This window comes from Saimiri boliviensis, chromosome 19, assembly GCF_048565385.1.
Source record: "Saimiri boliviensis isolate mSaiBol1 chromosome 19, mSaiBol1.pri, whole genome shotgun sequence".
Classification (NCBI taxonomy): domain Eukaryota; kingdom Metazoa; phylum Chordata; class Mammalia; order Primates; family Cebidae; genus Saimiri; species Saimiri boliviensis.
Genome location: NC_133467.1, coordinates 15,496,695 through 15,522,118, shown reverse-complemented (window position 1 = coordinate 15,522,118; position 25,424 = coordinate 15,496,695). Strand labels below are relative to the sequence as shown.

The 25,424-nt window shown below is 35.0% G+C and overlaps 1 protein-coding gene across 4 annotated transcripts in view; it reads left to right on the top strand.

Moving 5' to 3' along the window:
* The window catches only part of RALGPS2 (Ral GEF with PH domain and SH3 binding motif 2), a 189,654-nt gene that overhangs the window by 128,020 nt on the left and 36,210 nt on the right, over positions 1-25,424 (top strand). For 3 of the 4 annotated variants that reach the window (XM_003925333.4, XM_074390145.1, XM_074390146.1), the window contains 7 exons: positions 4,034-4,171; positions 5,380-5,470; positions 11,051-11,118; positions 12,372-12,507; positions 13,251-13,402; positions 21,712-21,766; positions 24,373-24,450. In XM_003925333.4, the coding sequence (XP_003925382.1) occupies positions 4,034-4,171; positions 5,380-5,470; positions 11,051-11,118; positions 12,372-12,507; positions 13,251-13,402; positions 21,712-21,766; positions 24,373-24,450 (718 nt within the window). The remainder of the gene's footprint in view (positions 1-4,033; positions 4,172-5,379; positions 5,471-11,050; positions 11,119-12,371; positions 12,508-13,250; positions 13,403-21,711; positions 21,767-24,372; positions 24,451-25,424) is intronic. The other variant, XM_003925334.4, reaches the window with a different exon arrangement.

Sequence of the window (25,424 nt, the reverse complement as noted above, 5' to 3'; positions counted from 1 at the left end):
AAAATTAAGACACAAAGAGATACCATTTTATACTCAGAAGGTTGGCAAAATTGAGATTGTTAATACCAAGTGTTAGCACAAATGTGGATCAGCAGAAGCTTGTATACAGTTAGTGGGACTGCGAATTGATACAGCTTTGAAAAATAATGTGGCACCATCTTGTAAAGTTGAATATTAGTATACTTTAGTACTTGGCAGTTTTGCTTCTAGGCTTGTACATATATCCTGAAGAAATTCTGTACATGTGTACTGGGAGATGTGTATAAGAATGTCTATAGCAGCGTGGTTGAGGGTGGGATGGAAGTAACTCAAAAGTTTGTCAAATTAGTTATTGTAAGATAACCACACATTAGCTTGTTCTCATTCTCAGGAATTACAGCGGCATTTAACGGTGTGGATAAGTCTTAGAAACAAAATAGACAAAGCAACCACAGAAGACTATATTTTTAAATTTTATTTAATAAATCTTTACAAGTGACAGTATATACTAGACACTTTTCTAACATTACAAATACTGTCAGTTAATCCTCAGATGCTTAAAATGTTATTTTTAAAGCTCAAAAATAGACAAAGATTGGAATACAGACAAATGTGTAGGGGAAAAAATAAGGGAATGATCTTAAAGTTCAGGCTAGTGGTTATTTCTGGACAGGAAGCAAGGAGATGAAGTAGAAAAGGAACATACCAATAAATGCAACAGTATAGATGATGTTGTAGTTCTCGTTTAAAGAGTAGTATTTACCCCAACATATTAAAATATTAACATGTAACCAATAAAAAAGTTTATTAGATATTTTACATTAATTTTTCATATTAACCCTTCAAAATCTGTTGTCTGTTTTATACTCAAATACATCTCAATTCAGAATAAGCACATGAAATACTCAGTAGTCACATGTGGCCAGTGGCTCTCATATTGGACAGCACAGTATAGTGAATGACTATAGGTGAGTTGTTATCTGAGTTTAATGATAAGATGGAAAAATGGCAATAACTGGCACATTAGTACCCAGCTCAAACCCCACTTCTTCCTTGAAGCCTTCTCTGATCGCATCAGCAGGGAATGACACTTTTTTTGCACAGAATTTTTATGAAACTCCTCTTTAAGCTTTTCTGTGCTACTTTTAACATATTTTATTACTGTTATTGATATACATGTGCTAATATCCCTGTGCCATTTCCTTGAGGAATCTTGTAGGTCTCCTTAGCGAGGATGTAATAAGTTTCCTGGTCTTTCGCAGATGTTTGTTATATTGTTTGATAACAACAGATGTCACATGTGTTGATAATTTTTTTTTTTAAGAGGTGGGGTCTCACTGTGTTTCCCAGACTGGTCTCAAACTCCTGGGCTCAAGCAGTCCACCTGCCTCAGCCTCCCAAAGTTCTGAGATTACAGGCATGAGCCACTGTTCACGGCAACAATTTTTTTAAGTCAAATCATGATTCTCACACAAATATGAAATGAATATGTGTCCAAATTTTCATTTAAATTATTAAATTTATAAGGGAATCAAAAATGCATCAAGGAAGAATTCAAAGTAACACACATATGCAATCAAGAATGCTGAAATAAATTTAACAAATAGTTGCAAAATTGATCAACATTAATAAGTCAACATTCATTAGATCCCAATGGACATAATTCTTTGGCATTTTTATGCACAATAATGTGTATTACCAGTTTTCATCAGCTGTGCAGAGTTATAAAATAGCTCAAAATGATCAAACTGATGCACTGGAGACAGGATACCTAGTAATCTTTTTTTTTCCCCCGTCTCAAAGTCTTTTACAATTTTCCCAGCACATGTAAACTTTTTTGTGTATCAAATATTACATTAAAAATAAAATAATAAAGAAGTTTACTGCTCTGTGTTTTTTTCCAAGGTGCTTGTTGAAGGGAGAATGGCAAGGATGTTATCTTGAGGAGTGGGATCAGATTTGAAGGAAGAGTTGCTTAGATTTTGTCTTTTAAGTAGGGTAGATTTAAACATGTATATTGGGCCAGGCGCATTGGCTCACGCTTGTAATCCTAGCACTTTGGGAGGCAGAGTCGGGCGGATCACTTGAGAACAGGAGTTTGAGACCAGCCTGGCCAAGATGGTGAAACCCTGTCTCTACTAAAAATGCAAGAACCAGCCAGGCATGGTTGCGCACGCCTGTAATACAAGTTACTCTGGTGGCTGAGGGACGAGAATCTCTTGAACCCAAGAGGCAGAGGTTGCAGTGAGCTGAGATTGCGCCACTGCATTCCAGCCTGTGACAGAGCAAGACTCTGTCTCGAAGAAAAATGTCTATATTGGCTCTGGGAAAGGAGCCAGTAGGACGAGTGATAGTAGAGGCAATGGTGGTTGTTTGGAAGGAGGCAGCAACAATTGCATTCAAAATTACGGTTGAGATTTGGGAAGAAGAGAGGGATTCTTCTTCCTCCGAGATTGGGGAAAGTGGGAAGAACCGTAGCTTCATTTGGAACCTCTGATTCATTGGGAGTTACAGGGAAATAAAGTTGAGGTTGTCTAAAGAAAAGAAAGTATGATAGGTGGCTTAAAGAATACTGTAAAACTTTACTGAGTGGAAAGTGAATGATAGTGGGATGAGTAAAAAGATTGCTGTGCCAGCTTTTTATGGTGTATTAAGCACCTGTTGTCAAAACATTGCACAAGATTTTCTTTCTCTGTCGCAAGATAGGGCAACTGCCTTAAATGAGTTTGGAGTCTTGAATAGGTAAGATATAAATGTAAAAAAATCTAAGTAAGGAGATTTTGGAAGTCATAAAAGTTATCAAGTGAATAGTATGGACCAATAACATATGATTTTTTTAACAGAATGTAAGTAATTTTAAAAAAAAACAACAAAAAACACTGGGCTATAAGTGAGACCTGAAATCCAGCTCTGTCACTAACAGGTTGCATGGCATTAGACAGGTCCTTTTACTATCTGTATTTCAGGTTCTTCATCTGTAAAAGGAGGGAATTAGACTAGACAGTGTCTGAATTCCTTTCTTGGAATCTGTGAGAAAACTAGAGAACAGTTGACACTGAATTAGATAAGTAAAATATAGGATTTGGATAGGCAGAGGTAAGCTAGAAACATTTAAGGTATAAGAAAAAGCTGAGGAAAAGCAGTGCTTATTTAGAAGGCAGTAGGTGTGGCATTTTGGTTGTGTTTCCCTGAGAGTTCATGAACATGAAGTAATGGGGTAAAAGTAGGAAAGTATGTTTTTCTTTTCTCTCCAGCTATGATTGTCTAATACATTTCACATGTGCATAGTGAACTCTCCAGAAATAATCTTAAATGAGTGACCTTTCATCTTAAGGACTAGTACAACCAAATTTTAGAAGTTGTGTTATGTTATTTTTGGGTACAAAGCTCATAGAGGCTAAGAAATAGTTAACTTCAATTTGTAGTCACATCAACTATTTCAGAAATTCATGTGTTGATCTTTAAAGAATAAAACATTTCTACCAGATCGAGATAATTTTCAAAGTAGTTAAGACTCAAATGATAGTTATCAACTCAAGGCAAAAGAGTATAAAACAAATATTAAATAATTTCCCTTTGTCAGGCAGTGGCTGGGCAGCTAACTAAATTAATGTCTTCAAGCTGTAATACACCTTGGAAATGGATACTTGTATAGATTTTAAATCTGAGGTTCTGAGTTTAAAATAACCGTCTCCATTTGAAACTAGTCAGAGGCAGAGCCAATTGAAGAGCTCAGCTCCTTTCCATTAATTCCCATGTGTTCTGGAGTTTCTAACTGTAGCCTCAGACTATACTTGAAAATGAAATCACAAGAAGACATTTACAAAATAGCATATTATTACAAAAAAAAATTGGTATATATCTGACCCCAACCATATGGAAACCTCAACCCCAGTAATCATGTGTTACCCAGGCCCTCAGTGTATTAATAGCAATGTATTTTAAATGTGGCATACATTGGAATGTATCTATAAAAAACCTTTTTCCCCCTTTCTTTGTCATAGCCTCTCAAGCTACAAATCAGAAAACATTCATTTACCTAATTTTGTTTCAGGTATCTATTTGTCAGATTTAACATACATTGATTCAGCATACCCGTCAACTGGCAGCATTCTAGAAAGTGAGCAAAGATCAAATTTAATGAATAATATCCTTCGAATAATTTCTGATTTGCAACAGTCTTGTGAATATGGTAAGTTTCTGGGAGATAATGCCAAGCCATTAACATTGCTGTAATTCCAGTGATTTATTCACACATTGATGATCACTTTTCAAACAGCAGGGGATTTCAGTTTCTTATTTCCATCCTAATATAAAGGGAAATAGTGCTTCTTTTATTTAAAATCTTCCTTTTAAGGAATTTAAGTATTTAATATTTAAAATTTTTATTTTTATATTTTGCTTTTCTGCTATTTTGCAGCAACTTTCTCACAGTACAAGGGCATTGAGTATTTAGTATTACTACCTCACAGCTATTTGGCCCTTTATAGTTTACAGAGTTGTTTTCTGTTATCTTATTTGATCTCCCTGATCTATTATGTAAATAGTTTTTACATTTTTCCATTAGGGAAATGTTGCTGAGACCCTTGAGCCTTGTGTCAGTTGACCAACTTTCTTGAGTCAGATACTGAGTAAATAACCAATTTCTATCCTAAACATGTATTTTATAGAATTACATATATAGAAAGAGCTAAATAAGCCCAAATGATGAGAAAAGGTATTTTTTAAAATATTTAGATACTTCCAGTTTGATAGAGAATAAAGTTAGGCTATTAATATATAATTTCTGTGGGTTAAAAAACTGAGTTTGGCATTATATGATGACTTCAAGTAAATTTATCTTAAAACTGACTTTTATTTCGTGCATCTATACTTTTTAGAAAACCTCAAAAACTTCCTAAAAGTATCTATGGAAATAGAATCTTACTTAAAGTTAAATCAAATAATTCCTTATTCTGTTCTTTTCTCAGTATTTTAAACATAGCATCAAGTTGTGATGTTAAATTGATCTTGCTTGAAATTTATAAGGGGAGAAAATAGACCACATTTATAAATGGGAACGAGGTTTCTTTAAAAGAAAAATAACTGCCTTCGTGTCTTGTGTTTAGTTTAGAATAGTTCCTGATCATTTTCTATGAAATTTATCAAATATGTGAGACTTTATATTGGAGCTATTAAAAAATACAACAACAATCTATACAAACAGTATGCAACTTTAATTTTCTAAATTACCCTCAGTTTCACATTAAATAAAGTTTATCTCAGTAATGTCCTCCTAGAGTTAATTTAAATTTTGATACCATGTGGCCTTAACTTACCTTTAAATTATTTTCAGCTTGATTTTTAAAGTTCGGGTTAAGTTGTACTTTATCAGATAATTATTTATCACCTTTTGCCTAGATATTCCCATGTTGCCTCATGTCCAAAAATATCTGAACTCCGTTCAGTATATAGAAGAACTACAAAAATTTGTGGAAGACGATAATTACAAGTAGGTTGGATCTTCAAAAGTGGTTTGTATAACTTTGTCCTGTCCTCCACCTTTCTATCCCTATGTATTTAAACATCTAAATCCTATGTGGTATCAAACAAATGCCTAATCCAGTGGTAGGTTTACAGCAGTAAAGGTACTAACATATATGTATTTTTAATCACTTGTTAGGATTGACCCAATATACAAATACCTCATCTGTTATTTTTAATAAATTATTTTATCTCTCTGTTTGTAGAGAGCTAGCGTTTGATGGTTCTAATTTAAATTTCTTCCTTTCACCCATATTCAGTCATTGAATTCTTATAGAATTTATCATTTAATAGACAGAAAAATCAATGAGACAGTTTTTAAGATAGAAAAATTACTCCTTTTTAATGGTAATTATTGACACATCGTTGTTTGTTTTTCATTGTTTTTGTGGATTGAGAGAGTATTGCTCCATCTTGTCTCTGGAGAAGAGACATTTCTCCAATGTAGCACGACACATATTCTTTTCCCTAAATTAGAGTAAGTTCTTTAAAGATTTTTCAGACTGGGCACCGTGGCTCCCACCTGTAATCCCAGCACTTTGGGAGGCCGAGGGGGCACAGATCACTTGAGGTCGTGAGTTCGAGACCAGCCTGACCAACATTGTGAAACCCCATCTCTACTGAAAATGTAAAATTAGTTGGGCATGGTGGCTCGTGCCTGTAATCCCAGCTACTTGGGAGGCTGAGGCAGGAGAATCTCTTGAACCTGGGAGGCAGAGGTTGCAGTGAGCCGAGATTGTGCCATTGCACTCCAGCCTGAGCAAAAACAGTGAAACTCTGTCTCAAAAGAAAAAAAAAAGATTTTGAAGTCACTTTTGAAATAGCTGATACTCATTTTTTTTTTCCTGTTTATATCCACTGTACTGCCCAAAGATGGGAGAGGACATTTTTAAATTATTAACCCTTTCCTTTTTCATTGATATGCTTTACTTAACTGCTGGGGTTTTTTTTAAAGTGGGAAGATAAAGAGCTTATTTCTCTTGAAACGTCTCACTTTTCTTTTAGCTTCATTTGTTTGTTTGTTAGTTTGTTTGTTTTTAAAGTGTACAGTACTTAGCTTTATTATACCAGTTGTTCCCAAGCTTTCAAATTGAATTTTGCACTTTCACAAATATTTTTTCCAATAAAAGATCATGTTTCAAAAATTCATCAAAGTGAAAGACTAGATTATTTTTCAATGTTAATGCATTACATAGAAATATTTTTTATCTTCCTGTGGTAATGATTATTCACTTCCTTGTTCCAGATTTTGACAATTTTTTTTATTTACTTGATTTTATTTACAGCTTTTTTGTTTTTGTTTTTTACATTTCAGAGCATTACACAAACATTTTCTCATTTTCTGACCTGCAAACAGACACCTTAAATGGAAATTATTTTTTTAATTATCAAATTACGTTACATCCAAAATGCAACAATTACACAAATGACAATTAATTCATAAAGTGTAATTTTACTGGGTCATATCCTAAGAATTTAGGAACAGCCAGTCAGGAGAAATCTGACCAAATTTAGCAATCAACTATTACATATACAAAATCAAACCTATCTACACTCCCAAACCAGAAGCGTTTTGAAAGTATTGATTAAATCCCCACTGGACAAAAGACAGTGATGACTAAAACCTATCTAGTCTTGACAGTTTTAATCCCAAATACTGGGCTGTTTCCCCAGTCTGTAACTGAACAGCAAGCATCTGTTTGGGTTTTGACAATTTTCAAAAAAATTCTGAGGCCGGGCGCGGTGGCTCAAGCCTGTAATCCCAGCACTTTGGGAGGCTGAGGTGGGTGGAACAAGGTCGAGAGATCGAGACCAACCTGTTCAACATGGTGAAACCCCGTCTCTACTAAAAATACAAAAAATTAGCTGGGCATGGTGATGCGTGCCTATAATCCCAGCTACTGAGGAAGCTGAGGCAGGAGAGTTGCCTGAACCCAGGAGGCGGAGGTTGCGGTGAGCCGAGATCGTGCCATTGTACTCCAGCCTGGGTAACAAGAGCAAAACTCCGTCTCAAAAAAAAAAAAAAAAAAAAAAAAAATTCTGTAGAACAGAATTAGTCCTAGTAAATGGCTATAGAAATTCTGGAAAACGTTTAGAAATAATTTTTCTAAATTCATCTAAAATTTTACTAGTGTTTGAAAATAACTTTACTGGTATCTTCTCTCCCACAGTATAATATCAACACTTTATATTTCTGTACCAATTTTTATTCTACAAGAAGTTTGTACATGGTTACTTCCTTGAAAATACATGAAGTCAGTGAAGAAGCTGTTTAAGGCTAGAGTTGTTTCAAAAATCTGTTGCCCTAGGTTGTAAATTTTTCAAGTTTGATGATCTGTGTCTTACACTTAACACTATTTTCCCCTTCTTTCTAATACTGACATAGGTACTCATGCCTAATAAATACTTAGGTTTTGTCCAGTGAGGTATAGAACAGATATCTTAAAATTCAGAATATGAGCAAGTAGCTGTTATTTATCTGGCTCAAGAAACTTATTAAATTTAAAAGAATTTAAAGTCTTTTAGATACCAGTGAAATCTCAGAAAATGTTGCACAAGTTTTTTGTGACTGTAAAATCATAATACAGATTAAATCTAGTTTTTACTTTGCTAACAGGGTAGACTTAGCCAGTGAAGCCGCCAGGTAGTTTTGACATTCTATAAACTGATATATTATACACTGCCTTCATTTTTGTAGGAAAGTGGATGCTACTATACTGCATTTTTTGTTTTCATAAAGAGCTAGAACCAGAGCAGCCCTTTCATTACATTGACAGATATTTACTAAGGTTTTGTTACAGGCCAGTTACTGTGCTAGTTGCTGGGATTATGAAAATAAGATACTGTTCTTGCCCCCAAGAAGCTCAGTCTAATGTAAAATACATCCACAAAACAGATGATTATAAAACATTTCAAACAATTATAATAGGGTGCTAGGTAAGGGGAAACCTAACACAACTTTACATAGGAAAACTAAAAAGAAAGGAAATATGAACAGCTTCAGGAGACAATGTCATCTGAAGCTAAATCTTAACAGGTGAGTAGGAGTTAGTCTCATGTGAAGGGTAAGGAAAAGCTTGCTGGTGATGGAATGATCCAAGGAATGGGATAAGAAACTGTGTTTACTTGGGGAACAGTGAGTCATTTGGTGTTATTGGGACATCATACAGGACTAGAGAAGACAGATCGTTTTTCTTCTTTTGCTTTTCTTTTTTTTGTTTGTTTGTTTGTTTGCTTTGTTGTTGTTGTTGAGACAGAATTTTGCTGTTGCCCAGGCTGGAGTGCAGTGGCGCAATCACAACTCACTGCCACCTCCGCCTCCCAGGTTCAAGCGATTCTCCTGCCTCAGCCTCTCAAGTAGCTGGGATTACAGGTGCCTGCCACCACACCCAGCTAATTTTTGTATTTTTGGTAAAGACAGGGTTTCTTCATGTTGGCCAGGCTGATCTTGAACTCCTGATCTCAGATAATCTGCCTGCCTTGGCCTCCAGAGTGCTAGGATTATAGGCATGAGCCACTGCACCCAGCTGACAGGTTGTTTTTCTAAAAATGCAATTGCGTTGCATGAGCCTGATAATTTAGTGTGTTTGAAAAATAGAGCATTTTAAGATGTTGTTAAAATTATTAGAAAAATTTAGAAAAAAACATTTTGTTAGAAAAAATGTCTTTTATGATGAAAAACTTGTGAATAGAAATGACATGTCCCTTACAAAGGCCTGTTTTGGGCAACTTTATCTACACAGGCAGCCAGTATAGATATTACACATTATATGTCTTTTGATCATGATGAAAATCTTTCTGGGTGATTTTGTTTTAATACTGAACATATCTTCTTAATGAATCAGCATCTCTGTTATTATATGATGCTTTGATGATGATGCAAGCAGCTGTCACTCAGACTAGCCTTCACTGCTTTTTAAAGATGCTTCTGCTTTTTATATTGCTGTCAATTTCTAGTTGCTACCAGTAGCAATGTGATTCACCCAATAAGCTCTCTTTCCGTTTCTTTCTATTTTGGTGCCACTGGGAAATGGTAGTTATTTCATTTACTCCTTTTCTTTCGTCTGCTAGGTTGGAAGCTTCAGAAGGACAGGAATACCGTGTCTGCTGTAATCTCTGTTATATTTCAGTTCTGAGCACAGTGCCCAACTCAAGATTTCAGTAAATATTTGTCAAATGAATGAATGCAGTATAGTCTGTAGCCTAAATAAGTAAAGTAAACGTCTTTAGAAAAAGAAAAGAGAGTCTGGTTAATGTCAAATTCATCTTGTTCAATATATGCATTTTACGTTACCAAATAACTGGAATATAATTAATAACTTAAGAACCTACAATAGATTTATCATTATAAATGCTACTTGTGCAATTACTTTTAAAATTTTAGTCAGTAGAATGTTAAGCAGTTTTTATTAATTTTCAAAGAAGCTCAGCAATATTAGGATTCATGTATAACACCAAAGCATTTTCTGCAACTACTTTAGTATCCTATTTTCTGAAATAGCTTCCCCTGACAGGAATCATAATCTGTTTCACTGTGAAACTCAAAACTAGATATATTATCCTAAATGGAACTTAAGTACCGCCTAGTAAACTCTGGCTTAGGACAGGAACTTACTAGGAATTTTGCAGACAACTTTTTTATTTGTATAGATCTTTCTTTTGAAGAGTTGTGTAAGCTGATTTGTTAGATGGTTAGTTTTAAATAAGGTGTTTTTAGAAATAATTTGCATAATATATTTAATAATATATATGAAAGTTTATGAATTTAAGTGTCAAGTATCAGTGTTAGCTCTTAAGTTGAATCATTATTTAGTCATTCATCAAATATCTTTTAATGTGTTCCATGGTTTGGCAACTTCGGGGTAATTGGGGAGATTTTCTTATTTTTTAATGTATTTTCCCTTTCTAATATTTCCTAGAGTAACCATAAGATCAGCTTTTTCTGAAAGAGATAAGAATTAAGATCATCTTAATTAAAAATTGGGGCAGGCGCAGTAGCTCACACCTATAATCGCAGCACTTTGAGAGGCCAAGGCAGGCGGATCACAAGGTCAGGAGATTGAGATCATCCTGGCCAATGAACATGGTGAAACCGTCTCTACTAAAAATACAAAAAATTTGCTGGGCGTGGTGGCGCACACCTGTAGTCCCAGCTACTCAGGAGGCTGAGGCAGGAGAATCGCTTGAACCTGGGAGGCAGAAGTTGCAGTGAGCTGAGATCAGGCCACTGTACTCCAACCTGGATGACAGAGTGAGACTCCATCTCAAAAAAAAAAAAAGAAGTTGCTCTTCGCCAGGCTTGGTGGCTCCGTGCCCGTAATCCCAGCACTCTGGGAAGCCAAGGTGGAAGGATCACCTGAGCCCATAAGTTTGAGCCTTAAGTGAGATTCCCTGTCTTTAAAGGAAGATTTCTCTTGCAGAAAAATATATAGGTCAGATTATTTCATTAAAGTTGTTTTTAGTTTTTTGTGAGAAAATACACAACTTTAATCTTGTTTCATCGAATGTTAATTAATCGTGGTATGTATTTTGTCTTTTTAAAATTCAGGCTTTCATTAAAGATAGAACCAGGGACAAGCACCCCACGTTCTGCTGCTTCCAGGGAAGATTTAGTAGGTTAGTACATAGTTCGTTACTAAATCTACATCAGATAACCTAATGAGGAAGAATATACTCCAAAATAAATAAAAACTTAGTACATCTTATACTGCACATAAAATTTATTTTGATATTAAAATCTATCAGTCCTTTATGGATTTTTTGTTTTTTAATTTAAAAGTTGCTATGGTTTGTCAGTAGTGTACAAACAAATATGCTACCTGATCAAGGAAAATAGATGTAACAGGTGGAAAATAATAGACAAGTACTTATGGATATTCATTTTTAATTAAGAATGCATTGTCCTGGGCAGTGAAGGTTGATTATACTAGAAATTTCTGTGGTCTAAGGGGAAATTCTACTTAATTTAATTAGTAGAAGTTATTTTTAATGGCATGATTTTTTTTAATGTTGACTTTAATACTGGACCAAGTACTAAAAATATAAAAATCATAGTTTCTTCCTTTACCTGTTACATTATAATGGGAATATTATGTGTATACCACAAATAATTTTTGAAACAACATAAAGAGAATTGCTCATTATTTAAGAAATCACTGGTACCTTTTTAGGTACCTTTTTAAAAATTCCCAGTACAAGCCTTCGCACTAAGTTTCATGTATTTTCTAAAAGTATTTGACAACTCGTCTAATAAGATGGGAAGAAGTGAAAAAACAAACCATGACAATACCTATGGGGAAGAATATTCCAAGCAGAAAAAAACATTTTATTTTAAATTTCTTAAATTTGCTTTTCTTTTTATTCTTAAAGTGCTATTTTGCACTTTAATAATATTGTTATTCATTCCCATAAGCCCGAACAATGTCAGTAATGGATTTAATTTCTAATTTGAGTGTTTGACCTAGCCTACACATTCTTTAAGAGGAAGTTGAAACTAGGAACACAAAAGTAATGTATAAAATTAAAAGAGCACTGAACCTAGGACTCAGGAGACCTGGGTGTTGAGTCCAGATTTTGTCTGTGATCTGAAAGCTGATCTCTTTTAATTCTGCTGCTGCTTATGTAATGGAGAAAATATTTACACTGCCTCTACTTAGTATAAGTAAGATAAAAATGAATGGATTCTGTTTGGTTTGGGATTTTGTGTTTTAGGACTTGGAATATATTTCTCATCTTCAAGTCAGTTAAATAAAACTAACAGTACTCTCAAAATTTGAACCACATTTAGTATTTTATATCAAGGGATTGAAAAATAAATTAATCATATGAAATCATTTGAAAATCTCTTTCTCTTTACATTTAACCCTTAGGTCCTGAAGTAGGAGCATCTCCACAGAGTGGACGAAAAAGTGTGGCAGCTGAAGGAGCCTTGCTCCCACAAACACCCCCATCCCCTCGGAATCTGATTCCACATGGACATAGGAAGTGCCATAGCTTGGGTTATAAGTCAGCATTTTTAATTTTATCTTTCACATTTTTAAGTTGTTTGTAGTTGGGTTTATTATCTATTTATTAGTTCTGCAGAAAATGGTATCCTTGAATAGTTTTCTTTTTTCTTAACAACCTTTTTTTGATTCAGTAAAATATCTTGTTTGCCTAAACGCTTTCATTTCTTATTACCTGAATTTGGAAATGGGATTTTGTCAACAGTGCATTTATATTTGGAGACGATAAATGAAAATTATAGAGGACCATCATAAAGAAAATCAGGATAGCAGTATACCTTTTTTAAAAATTACAGCCTTTATATCAAGACATTGTTTGTCTTAACCAAAATCAGTCATAAATTAAGAGTTATAAAAATTATTTTCTTTATTCCTAAAGAAAACTGACTTTTAACTTCATTAGTTTTTACAGTATTCTTTTTTTCAAAATGGGGACACATGTTCACTTTTGCCATGATTTTTCTGGAAATTTAATAACTATTATCCAAAAGTGAATGTGGAAACAATTTTTTAACGGACATGAGGCTAAAAATGAAAATATTTTAAAGTATGCTCTAATTATATAGATACAGCCAGGTTTCCTAAAACATTTTCCCTAAACTGTTAGTTTGAGGCTTTTATGGTGAGATCTCAGTATGACAGCAGGTAAATCCCTTATATCCTAAATCTTTAAGAGCAGTTTTTATATTCTAAATTAGTAATAATAATAAAAGATAAGAACCTTTTTTTTCTCCTTGTTTCCAGTTTCATTCATAAAATGAACACAGCAGAATTTAAGAGTGCAACGTTTCCAAATGCAGGGCCAAGGCATCTGTTAGATGATAGTGTCATGGAGCCCCATGCACCATCTCGAGGCCAAGCTGAAAGTTCTACTCTTTCTAGTGGAATATCAATAGGTAAGAAAAACTTCTCTGAAAGGGTTGCAATTTAAATTTTTTTTAATTGGCTGGAGAAAAATTAACCCCACCACACATAGCAAAAATTTGGTTAAAAAACAAAGTAGTGGTTAAATACAGGATGAAGTTAATAATTTGTGATGGTTTTAAAGGTGCTTGCTGTTTTTAACTCCAGAAGGGGAAGCATTTGAAGAAAGTGGAAACAGAATATATGGGGTGGTTGAATTAGTTAACTGCATGTGATTTGGATATGGTGAGGAGGAAGAGTGTGGGGTCAAGGATGACTTCAGGTTATTTGGATATATGATAGTATGATAGTTAGATGATGATGCTATTACCAAGGAAGGAAAGATGAAGACTAATCATCTGTGGGCAGGGAAGTGTTTGTGAAGGGGACTGAGTTTGAGAAATCAGTTCTGTTTTGGACATGTTCTATGGAGATGTCAGGTAGGTTTTTGAATATACGAATCTGGAGTTCTGTGGGGTAAGGTCAGGTCTGAAGATATATGAGAAGTAGCATATTTATAAGCCATGCTTGGTTGAGAGTACCTAAAGAGAGAGTGTACATAAATGAGAAGAAAATATTCTCACATTTAGAAGTCTGATTAAATTATTATTATTATCTGCATATCAATCTTTTATTATTGAGGATTACTTTATTTTTTTATTTTTTTTTGAGACGATGTTTCAATCTTGTTGCCCAGGCTGGAGTGCAATGGCCCAATCTTGGCTCACTGCAACCTCCGACTCCCACATTCAGACAATTCTCCTGCCTCAGCCTCCCGAGTAACTAGGATTACAGGCATGCACAACCATGCCCAGCTGATTTTATTTGTATTTTTAATAGAGACAGGGTTTCTCCATGTTGGTCAGGCTGGTCTCAAACTCCCAACCTCAGGTGATCTGCCTACCTCGACCTCCCAAAGTGCTGGGCTTAAAGGCTTGAGCCACTGGCCCAGCCTGAGGATTACATTTTGAAACAAATTTAACTTGGCAGTTTCATAAGAATATTAAATTGATTCACGATTACTTTCTGCTGACTTGCCATCTCACATGTATGTCTAATATGCCTCTAAAAACATAAACCCAAAACAAAATTCTCTCTAAATTTCCTCCTTAAATTTCTATCTGCCCTGGCAAAACCTTTTTTTTTTTTTTTTTTTTTTTTAAATATACTTTAAGTTCTGGGGTACATGTGTAGAACCTGCAGGTTTGTTACATAGGTATACACATGCCCTGGCGATTTGCTGCACCCATCAACCCATTATCTACATTAGGAATTTCCCCTAATTCTGTCCCTCCCCTAGCCCTCCATCCCCCAACGAGGCCCAGTGTGTGATGTTCCCCTCCTTGTGTCTATGTGTTCTCATTGTTCAATTCCCACTTATGAGTGAGAACATGCAATGTTTTTTCTGTTTTTGTGTTAGTTTGCTGAGAATGATGGTTTCCAGCTTCATCCATGTCCCTGCAAAGGACATCAACTCATCCTTTTTTATGGCTGCATAATATTCCATGATGTATATGTGCCATGTTTTCTTTATCCAGTCTATTATTCATGGGCATTTGGGTTGGTTCTAAGTCTTTGCTATTGTGAACAGTGCCACAATAAATGTACATGTGCATGTGTGTTTATAGTAGAATGTTTTATAATCCTTTGGGTATATACCCATTAATGAGATTGCTGGGTCAAATGATATTTCTGGTTCTAGATCTTTGAGGAAGCACCACACTGTCTTCCACAGTGGTTGAAATGATTTACACTCCCACCCACAGTGTGAAAGTATTCCTATTTCTCTACATCCTCGCTAGCATCTGTTGTTTCCTGACTTTTTAATTATTGCCATTCTAACTGGCATGAGATGGTATCTCATTGTGGTTTTGATTTGCATTTCTCTAATGACCAGTGATGACGAGCTTTCATATTTATTGGCCGCATAAATGTCTTCTTTTGAGAAGTGTCTGTTTGTATCCTTTGCTCATTTTTTGATGTGGTTTTTTTTTTCTTGTAAATTTGTTTGAGTTCTTTGTAGATTCTGGTTATTGTCAGTTGGATAGATTGCAAAACTTTTCCCATTTATAGATTGCCTGTTCACTTGGATGATAGTTTCTTTTGCTGTGCAAAGGCTCTTTACACGGCTCTTGACTTTAATTATATCCCATTTGTCAATTTTGGCTTTTGTTGCCATTGCTTTAAGTCTTTGCTCATACTTACATCCTAAATGATATTGCCTAGGTTTTCTTCTAGAATTTTTATGGGTTTTAGGTCTCACATTTAAGTCTTTAATCCATCTGTAGTTAATTTTTGTATAAGGTGTAAGGAAGGGATTGTTTCAGTTTTCTGCATATGGCTAGCCAGTTTTTCCAACACTATTTATTAAGTAGGGAATCCTTTCCCCATTGCTTGTTTTTGTCAGGTTTGTCAAATATCAGATGGTTGTAGATGTGTGGTGTTATTTCTGAGGCCTCTGTTCTGTTCCATTGGTCTATATATCTGTTTCGGTACCAATACCATGCTGTTTTGGTTACTGTAGCCTTGTAGTATACTTTGAAGTCAGTAGTGTGATGCCTCCAGCTTTGTTCTTTTTGCTTAGGATTGTCTTGGCTACGCGGGCTCTTTTTTTGGTTCCATATGATATTTAAAGTAGTTTTTTTCTAGTTCTTTGAAGAGAGTCACTGGTAGCTTGATGGGGATAGCATTGAATCTGTAAATTACTTTGGGCAGCATGGCCATTTTCACGATATTGATTCTTCCTATCCATGAGCATGGAATGTTTTTCCATTTGTTTATGTCCTCTCTGATTCCCTTGAGCAGTGGTTTGTAGTTCTCCTTGAAGAGGTCCTTCACATCCCTCTTAAGTTGTATTCCTAGGTATTTTATTCTCTTTGTAGTGATTGTGCGTGGGAGATCACTCATGATTTGGTTGTCTGCTGGTTTGTTATTGGTGTATAGAAATGCCTGTGATTTCTGCACATTGATTTTGTATCCTGAGATTTTGCTGAAGTTGCTTATCAGCTTAAGGAGATTTTGGGTTGAGACAATGGGGTTTTCTAAATATACTGTCATGTCATCTGCAAACAGAGATAATTTGACTTCCTCTCTTCCTATTTGAATACCCTTTATTTCTTTCTCTTTCCTGATTTTCCTGGCCAGAACTTCCAATAGTATCTTGAATAGAAGTGTTGAGAGAGGGCATCCTTGTCTTGTGTCAGTTTTCAAAGGGAATGCTTCCAGTTTTTGCCCATTCAGTATGGTATTGGCCATGAGTTGGTCATAAATAGCTCTTATTAATTTGAGATACATTCCATCAATACCTAGTTTGTTGAAAGGGTGTTGAATTATATCAAAGGCCTTTCTGCATCTATTGAAATAATCATGTAGTTTTTGTCATTGGTTCTGTTTATGTGATGGATTACATTTATTGATTTGTGTATGTTGAACCAGCCTTGAATCCCAGGAATGAAGCCAGCTTGATCGTGGTAGATAAGCTTTTGATGTGCTGCTGGATTCGGTTTGCAAATATTTTATTGAGGATTTTTGCGTCGATGTTCATCAGAGATTTTGGCCTGAAATTTTCTTTTGTGTGTGTGTCTCTGCCAGGTTTTAGTACCAGGATGCTGGAGTTATAAAATGAGTTAGAGAAGTGTCTCGCCTTTTCTATTATTTAGAATAGTTTCAGAATGAATGGTACCAGTTCCTCTTTGTACCTCTGGTAGAAGTTGGCTGTGAATCCATCTGGTCTTGGGCTTTTTTTTTTTTTTTTTTTTTTTTTGGTTGGTAGGGTATTAATTACTGCCTCAATTTCAGAACTTGTTATTAATCTATTCAGGGATTTGACCTCTTCCTGGTTTAGACTTGGGAGTATCTATGTTTCTAGGAATTTATTCATTTCTTCTAGATTTTCCACTTTATTTGCATAGAGGTGTTTATAGCATTCTCTGATGGTAGTTTGTATTTCTGTGGGATCAGTGGTAATAATCCCCATTATCTTTTTTTTTTTTTTTTTTTTGCATCTATTTGATTCTTTTCTCTTTATTAGTCTGGCTAGAGGTTCCCTGCCTAGAGAGGAGGAATCTAGAGACAGTCTGAATACAGCCGCTTTGCTGAGCTGCAGAAGGCTCCACCCAGTTGGAGCTTCCCTCCAGCTTTGTTTACACTATGAGGGAAAAACCACCTATTCAAGTCTAATAATGGTGGACGCCCCTTCCCCCAGCAAGCTTCAGGCATCCCAGGTCGACTTCAGACTGCTGTGCCTACAGCGAGAATTTCAATCCAGTGGATCTTGGCTTGCTGGGCTCCGTAGAAGTGGAATCCACTGAGCTAGACCACTTGGCTCCCTGGCTTCAGCCCCCTTTCCAGGGGAGTGAAAGGTTCTGTCTCACTGGCATTCTAGGTTCCACTGGGGCATGAAAAAAAACTCCTGCAGCTATCTCAGTGTCTGCCCAAACAGCCTCCCAGTTTTAAGCTTGAAACCCAGGGTCCTGGTGGTACAGGCACCAGAGGGAATCTGGTCTGCAGGTTGCAAAGACTGTGGCAGAAGTTTAGTATCTGAGCCAGGTTGCACCATTCCTCATAGAACAGTTCCTCACGGCTTCCCCAGAGAGTTCCCCAACCTCTTGCGCTTCCCAGGTGAGGAGATGTCCCACCCTGCTTCAGCTCGCCCTCTGTAGTCTGTACCCACTGTCTAACCAGTCCCAGTGAGATGAGCCAAGTACCTCAGTTGAAAATACAGAAATCTCCCGCTTTCTGCATTCATCTTGCTGAGAGCTGCAGACCGGAGCTATTCCTATTCAGCCATCTTGCCAGGTCCGTTTTTTTTGTTTTGTTTTGTTTTGTTTTGTTTTGTTTTGTTTTGTTTTGTTTTCAGATAGTCTTGCTCTTTCACTCAGGCTGGAGTGCAGTGGCACAATCTCAGCTCACTGTTTTTATTTTATTTATTTATTTATTTTTTGAGACAGAGTCTTGCTCTGTTGCCCAGGCTGGAGTACAGTGGCACCATCTCGGCTTACTGCAACCTCTGCCTCCTGGGCTCAAGTGATTCTTGTGCCTCAGCCTCCCAAGTACCTGGGATTATAGGCACGTGCCACCATGCCTGGCTAATTTTTTGTATTTTTAGTAGAGACGGGGTTTCACCGTGTTAGCCAGAATGGTTTCCATCTCCTGAGCTCGTGATCTGCCTGCCTCGGCCTCCCAAAGTCCTGGGATTACAGGTGTGAGACACCGTACTTGGCCTGATTAAATTATTTTTTAAAAGAAGGGTGGGTCATCAAAGGAAATTAAAAAGGAGAGATCAATGAAGTAGGGAGAAAAATACACAAAAGCCCAGTAGATGAAATATCTCAAGGAGGAGGAAAATGTTGAATGTGTCAATATCAAATGCAAGAGAGCTCAGATGAGAATGGGGGATTGACTGAGAGATTTGGCCAGATAAAAGTTATTGGTGACCTTGTCAAGAGTTACTTCAATGAGATTTCAGGGCAAGGCCTGGATTGGAATAGATGTGAAAATGAGAAGTGAGGAAACAGAGATAGCTACTGTGAAGGAGAGCAGAAAATTGGGACTATGTTGGAAAGGGATGTGAGATTTATAGAGGGATTTGTTTTTACTTCCTAAACTTTTATTTTTTTCGTCTTCTAGATGAGCATTATTTCTTTTTACAATTAGAAATTATTCATACAGGCCGGGCAGGGTGGCCCACACCTGTAATCCCAGCACTTTGGGAAGCCCAACTGGGCCCATCTCTTGAGGTCAGAAGCTCAAAATGAGTCTGGCCAACATGACAAAACCCCATCGCTACTAAAAATATGACAATTAGTGGGGAATGATGGTGCATGCCTGTAATCCCAGCTACTTGGGAGGCTGAAGCACAAGAATCACTTGAACCCAGAAGGCAGAGGTTGCAGTGAGCCATGTTCACACCACTGCACTACCCAACCTGGACCATAGAGTGAGATTCTGCCTTAAAAAAAAAAAGAAAAAAGAAATTACTCATACACTAGCTCCTTTTATTTTTAAAAATAAATAAAGGAGGAATAATGTCTTCATCTGTGAGTAAGTACCAGATTGTTCAAGGGCTAACCCTATTATTACTGATATCTCAATCAATATTGGTGAACAGCTAATAGAAAGAAATGCAAAAGGAGATTTCTTTTTCTTGAACATGCTGACTTCCTTAGCCCTTGAGAGTTAAAATGAAATTATTTCAGAGCTCTCCATTACCATTCAGCAGTTGTTTATTCTGATAGTCCCCTTTTTATAAATGCAAATGATTAAATGATAAAATTTTTTAAAAAGAAGGTAAGTTTATCACCTGAAATCCCTCTTATTAATGTTCTAAGTTGCGTATATGCAAATACTAATCTCAGTCTGAAGAATAATTTTGCAAAGGAAGAACTTTTTTCAGTCAAAAATTTGCTACACATACAGAATTTGGCATGCCACTTAAAACAAAAAGTAATTTTTAAAATTACAGTTCCCAGGTGTATACTATTTGACTCTTTCCCATCGTGAGTGTTATAATGAAAATTATTCTGGAGTTTATAGCTTTTACTTTTCGTAGATGTCCTTTTACCACAAGATAGTTGTCTAGTTCTTTTACTGAGTTACAATTAGTGTCTCAGAGTGAAGACTTTTCTCTTTTAGAGCAGATTTTTGCATTTGTGTATGTGTTTTAATTATTCTAAGGCAAAGTAGGTAAACAGTAAGAGATTGTTGCATCCTAGTTTGTAAATTAAGACCATTACACATAGGCATTTACCTTCGAGGATTTTTGTTTTAAAGCTTTAACAGTATGAAAAAAGAATGAGTGTATTACCGTAAGATGATAGGTGTTAGTATACACACACAAGTTTTTCTTTAGTTTAACTCCTACATGCAATATTTATCTATGGTGAAGGCTTGGAAAATACTGTGGGAAAATTAACCAGTGCTTAAGAACAATGGCCTCAAACATTTTTTAATGTAGTGTCTATTCTAGATAATCTTGAGTAGTCTCACCTAGCCAATAACTAAGGGATATTCACTCTGAGTTTCGTGCTTACATTTTCTACAAATGAGTTATAGTAATTACGCTTAAATTTTCAGTTTTTACCACATAATGCCACAGATTAAAGATAATGTAGATAATGTACAAGACCCTACCACTACCACAGGTTACCTCTGGTTCTTCTTCTGAACCGTACAATACAGAAAATTATTTCAGTGACTGTTACCCCAAGTTATCCAAGGATGGCACATAAGTAGTGCCATTGCAAACCCATAAAAAAGGTATTAATCCATTGTCTCTAAGAGAGATGAGACTAACAGATACCTTACAGCAGGCGTCTCCAAACTTTTTACACAGGGGGCCAGTTCACTGTCCCCGAGACCGTTGGAGGGCGGCCACATACTGTGCTCCTCTCACTGATCACCAATGAAAGAGGTGCCCCTTCCTGAAGTGCGGCAGGGGGCCGGATAAATGGCCTCAGGGGGCCGCATGCAGCCCACGGGCCATAGTTTGGGGATGCCTGCCTTACAGCATCCATTACAGGTATCTGATGGAAACCTTACAGCATTAGAGTTTGAGTCTCTCGTAGAACCCTGCTTGATAGACAGTTTAACTTGACCTATTAGTTATCCTAATTTTATTAAGAGTCAGAATTATCTTTAAAGTAACATATTTAGGTCAACTAAGCTGTTTTAGACTCTAAATTTATTCCTCATAGTTTTTTGTTTTCCCCAACTAATTTTAAATGTTCTATTTGAAGACCATTTTATTTTAACTGATCTTTCAGCAAAAGAGAAAATTGTTACATTTTTATAGCACCAGTTTTTTTTTTTAATTTAGAGACTCCATCCTCTTTAATCTTGTCTCTAGAGACAAAGAATTGGATTTTATTAGGATTTTTATACTTAGGATAATTAGTAATGGACTTTAACACAAAGAGAAAGAAGTATGCCATGAATCTCCAAGGATTTTATAAATATATTGGTCCCAAATTATGATAAACCTAAAAAGAAGTTTTGCGTTATTTTATCTTCTCTAATGATAGGAAAAATTGTTTGTTGACATAATGAATTTCAACTGCAAGTAGACATGCAAAAATGTTTTATGCTATTTTGTTATTTTAGGTTGTCATGTCAACTATATTCCGATATATTGCAAAAAAAAAACTAACAGCAGTAATACTAGAATAAATAATATGTGAATATGTTTACCCACAGTGTGATTGTCATTTTATAAGCATAGTTAATGAATTTATTTTTAAATTGTGAAATGCAAAGTAGAGAGATAATTCTGATGTTTAAAAAATAGAATAACTTTTCATTCTAGGTAGCAGTGATGGTTCTGAACTAAGTGAAGAGACCTCATGGCCTGCTTTTGAAAGGTAAGGTAAATTTTCCATTTGAACTGCTTTAAGTTTATTTTGTCTGTGATAAATAATATGATAATAAAAATTTTAAGAGTTAATATTTACTACATATCCCTAAGGGATTATTTAAGTTTGCTGCTGTTAAAATAAATCAGAAGTTGATATTTAAGTTTGGATATGTAAGTAATGAGAATGAATGATAATCTTCTCTCTAAATGTTTATTTGGTGGCGTGACACATGTATTTGAATTTTAGTACATTTAAAATTGTAGCTTAAAAATAATCAGTGATAGACAAGTAAACTATTCAAAAAATTATTTCCTCAAGTTCTGATTCATTTAAGTAATTTTAAGGCATTTAGTGGAATGGTCAACTTTATTCTCTGCTACTTTGTCAAGGACAAAATGATTTAATAAACTTTAAATTATACAAGTAAAGCAAGTTAAGGTTCGAATTTAAATTGTCATAATTCAAAATTTTCAGAGTACACATTTATACTCAAATACTGTAAGCTGTGCTTCCTTCTCCTTCCTTTGTTACTTTAAGCTATAAAAGCTGTCATCTGCCTGTAGCAAATATCATGGTATATTGAGCTCCAAGTATATATAAGATCTGAAGAATGTGATCAAACAATGCAAATAATTATTTATTAAATGTCCTTTAGGATTCTTTTTATTTTTTTAGAGTCGGGTTTCCACCCTGTTAGCCAGGCTGGTCTTGAACTCCTGACCTCAGGTGATCCACCTGCCTCAGCCTCCCAAAGTGCTGAGATTACAAGTGTGAGCCACCACACCCAGCCTAAATGTCCTTTAGGATTCTTAGTTTTCTCTGGCCATTTCAGTTCTGCCGTTTTGGACTCATGAGTTATTTGGCTCTTGACCAAAATGATCACTCCCTTTTGTATCTGAACTAAGTAACTGAGTTTCTATAAATGCCTGTATTGATTATTCAACAAGAACATCATTTGAATTGAATGTTAAATATCATGCTAATACTGATGTAGAAAATATTTAGTTGCCTAACTCCGTATCAGTCACTTTTAGAAAACAGTTTTAAATTTTATTTGAATTAATGTCATGCTGTTTAATTGGAAAAATAGATTCTTATTTCTTATGTAACTTCATAAAGATTTCTTACTTTTAGGTGAGTAAGATTTTATTTATAAGTTTTACATTGCAAAGTACTTATGATTCTTTCTTGTCTGTCAGTGATTCCAACTTCTGTTCTCTTTGTTTTTGGGGATAATAATAAGTAAAAAATTGTTTTTATTTATTTGTGTATTATTTTTCTTCCAACCTTTACTTTTAATCTGTTCATTTGGGTTTGCCTGAAATGTGAAAAACACAAGAATTGCCTTTGACACGTTGTCTGGATTTTTGAATTGTCTTTTCTTCTAGAAAGAACGTAATACCATCAGAAGTTATCTAAGTGTATTGTAATCTTTAGATTTAAAAAATATTGATTAACCAAATAGTTTCTTAGATCGCTTGAATTGTGAATAACCAGAATTATTTGTGTTAAATAATCTGTTCTCCTCCCAGCAGGTTACTTATGAAGACAGTGTTTAATGGCATTACCTTCACGTCTGAAAACAATTTTTCTCTTTATAACAAATGTTTTGCTTTACAGACATTTGCAGCTAAAAAATCTACTTTTCCCATGCCAAGTTTAAATTAGCGGGCTCTTGGAACATTTTGAGAACAATGAAATGAATACTGCCCAGCAAGATTCAAACATGAAATAATAGAAAGTGAATAAGGAACTAGGATTTAAAGTACTACTCATGAATAGTGAACTTGAACATAGTACTCTGAATATTAACATACCATTTTCTGTTGTTAGTTTTCTAGACAGACATCAAATGCGTTGTTAAGTTGTTAAAATAATGCTTTTTCTTTTAAATATCATTTTTCCTAGGCAAAGAAGTATCAGCGTTTTTATGTGTCTGGTTTTTTTTGTTGTTGTTGTTTTTTAACTATTAATGTGTCATTTTGGATAAGTATTAACTTATCATTTTTATCATTTATTGGCTTTGTCAGTTAATGTAGAAATAACATAATGCCTATTTTACTCAATTCATTTCTTTTATTAGTTTTGGGGTTTTTTTTTTTTAACTTACTGTAAAGGATAAAGAGGAAAATAAAGTTTTCCTCATTAGTTTTAAGTTTTCAAGCCACATTGCTTTTAGGTGTCTTCATAGGGACATATAATAAAAATGAATTACTATTATAAATCCAGGCATGATATTTAAAATGGAATTCAAGAAATGGTATATAAACATAAAAATTTTTGAAGTATTTTTCAGGTTTTTTAAAAATTATTATTTGGCTATAAAGAGCTCTTTAATTCCTCTAGCAAATTTGTGAAAGTGAATGTATATATAAATATATGGTGTGTACCAAATACCTCTAAGTATTTAAAGTCATTAGTAAAAGAAAAAAATTTTGAAATCTGTTGCTTGCATGCTTTAAAACAGAAAGAGGAACAATCACATACTATCCTTTTGTAAGATTTAGAAAGCTATGTTACAAGAAGAAACTATTATACTGTTCTAGGTATTGATGATGACTGTGTGAATAAAAGTATATGTAATATATACGATTTATAATGGAATCCAACAGGAACAGATTATACCATTCTCTGGGCCCGGTGACAAGAGTGGCACGAAATGGCTATCGAAGTCACATGAAGGCCAGCAGGTACAATTCCCCTGCATTCAGGAGTCACAGAACTCCCTTATGGTGTTGGTGATTGGCTTACATGGGTGTGGTCTGACATTATTTCTCTTCTTTCTCAACTAACTGATTTTAAAACTAAACAAATTACCCAGAAAACCTTTCTTTTCAAGATCTAATGTGAAGATAATTTTCAACTATTCTTTCTGATCCACAGAGCTAAGTGTCAAAACTTGCATCTTAACATGGCATATTTTAAAATGCTTCCAAGTTGGTAGTCTTTAAACTGCACCAGTCTTTCTGTTGCTGATGGTTATTGAGTGATATAAAAATCTGCTTGTTATTCATATGTTGTAATCAAAGCATTTACTTTGCTAATAAATTTATATTTGATTTGTCTTTTTAAAAACTTTTCAGATAAACTGCAGGTCCTGAATGTAGACAAGTCTATTTCATAAAATAATAATTTGCATATTTAAACTTGTATTCGTTCAGTTGTTCATGTAGTTAAACCAGGTTTCTTTTTGCACTGTACTAGCTATAGAGGCAGATAAGGATGGTGTATTGACTGGGAAGGTAGGGTTTAATGCTAATGGGTAATCAACCAATTTATAACACAACAAAATACCAAACTTGAGAAGCAAACTTTACATCAGTTTGATGGTGTCTAATCTCTCTGAGTATACCTCCCTGAATATAAATAGCTTTAGCATGAAATTTCTACTGGCTTGTAGGGTTTTTTAAGTCACTTTGAAGACACCTAAATAATCACAAAGGAATAAACTGGCAAACTTCATTTTTCATTGTTCTTATAGGAATTCTGCAGCTCATATCAAGTCACCAGTGACGTTTTTATCAACGTGTATGTTTAATTGGCGCACATAGAAACCATTATTGTATTAAATATAGGACCTTAATTAGGGAAAGATATTAAAGTGTTGCTTATTTTGTGATGGTTTTTTTAAAGATACATGGAAAGGAAATTTTGAATTTTGGGT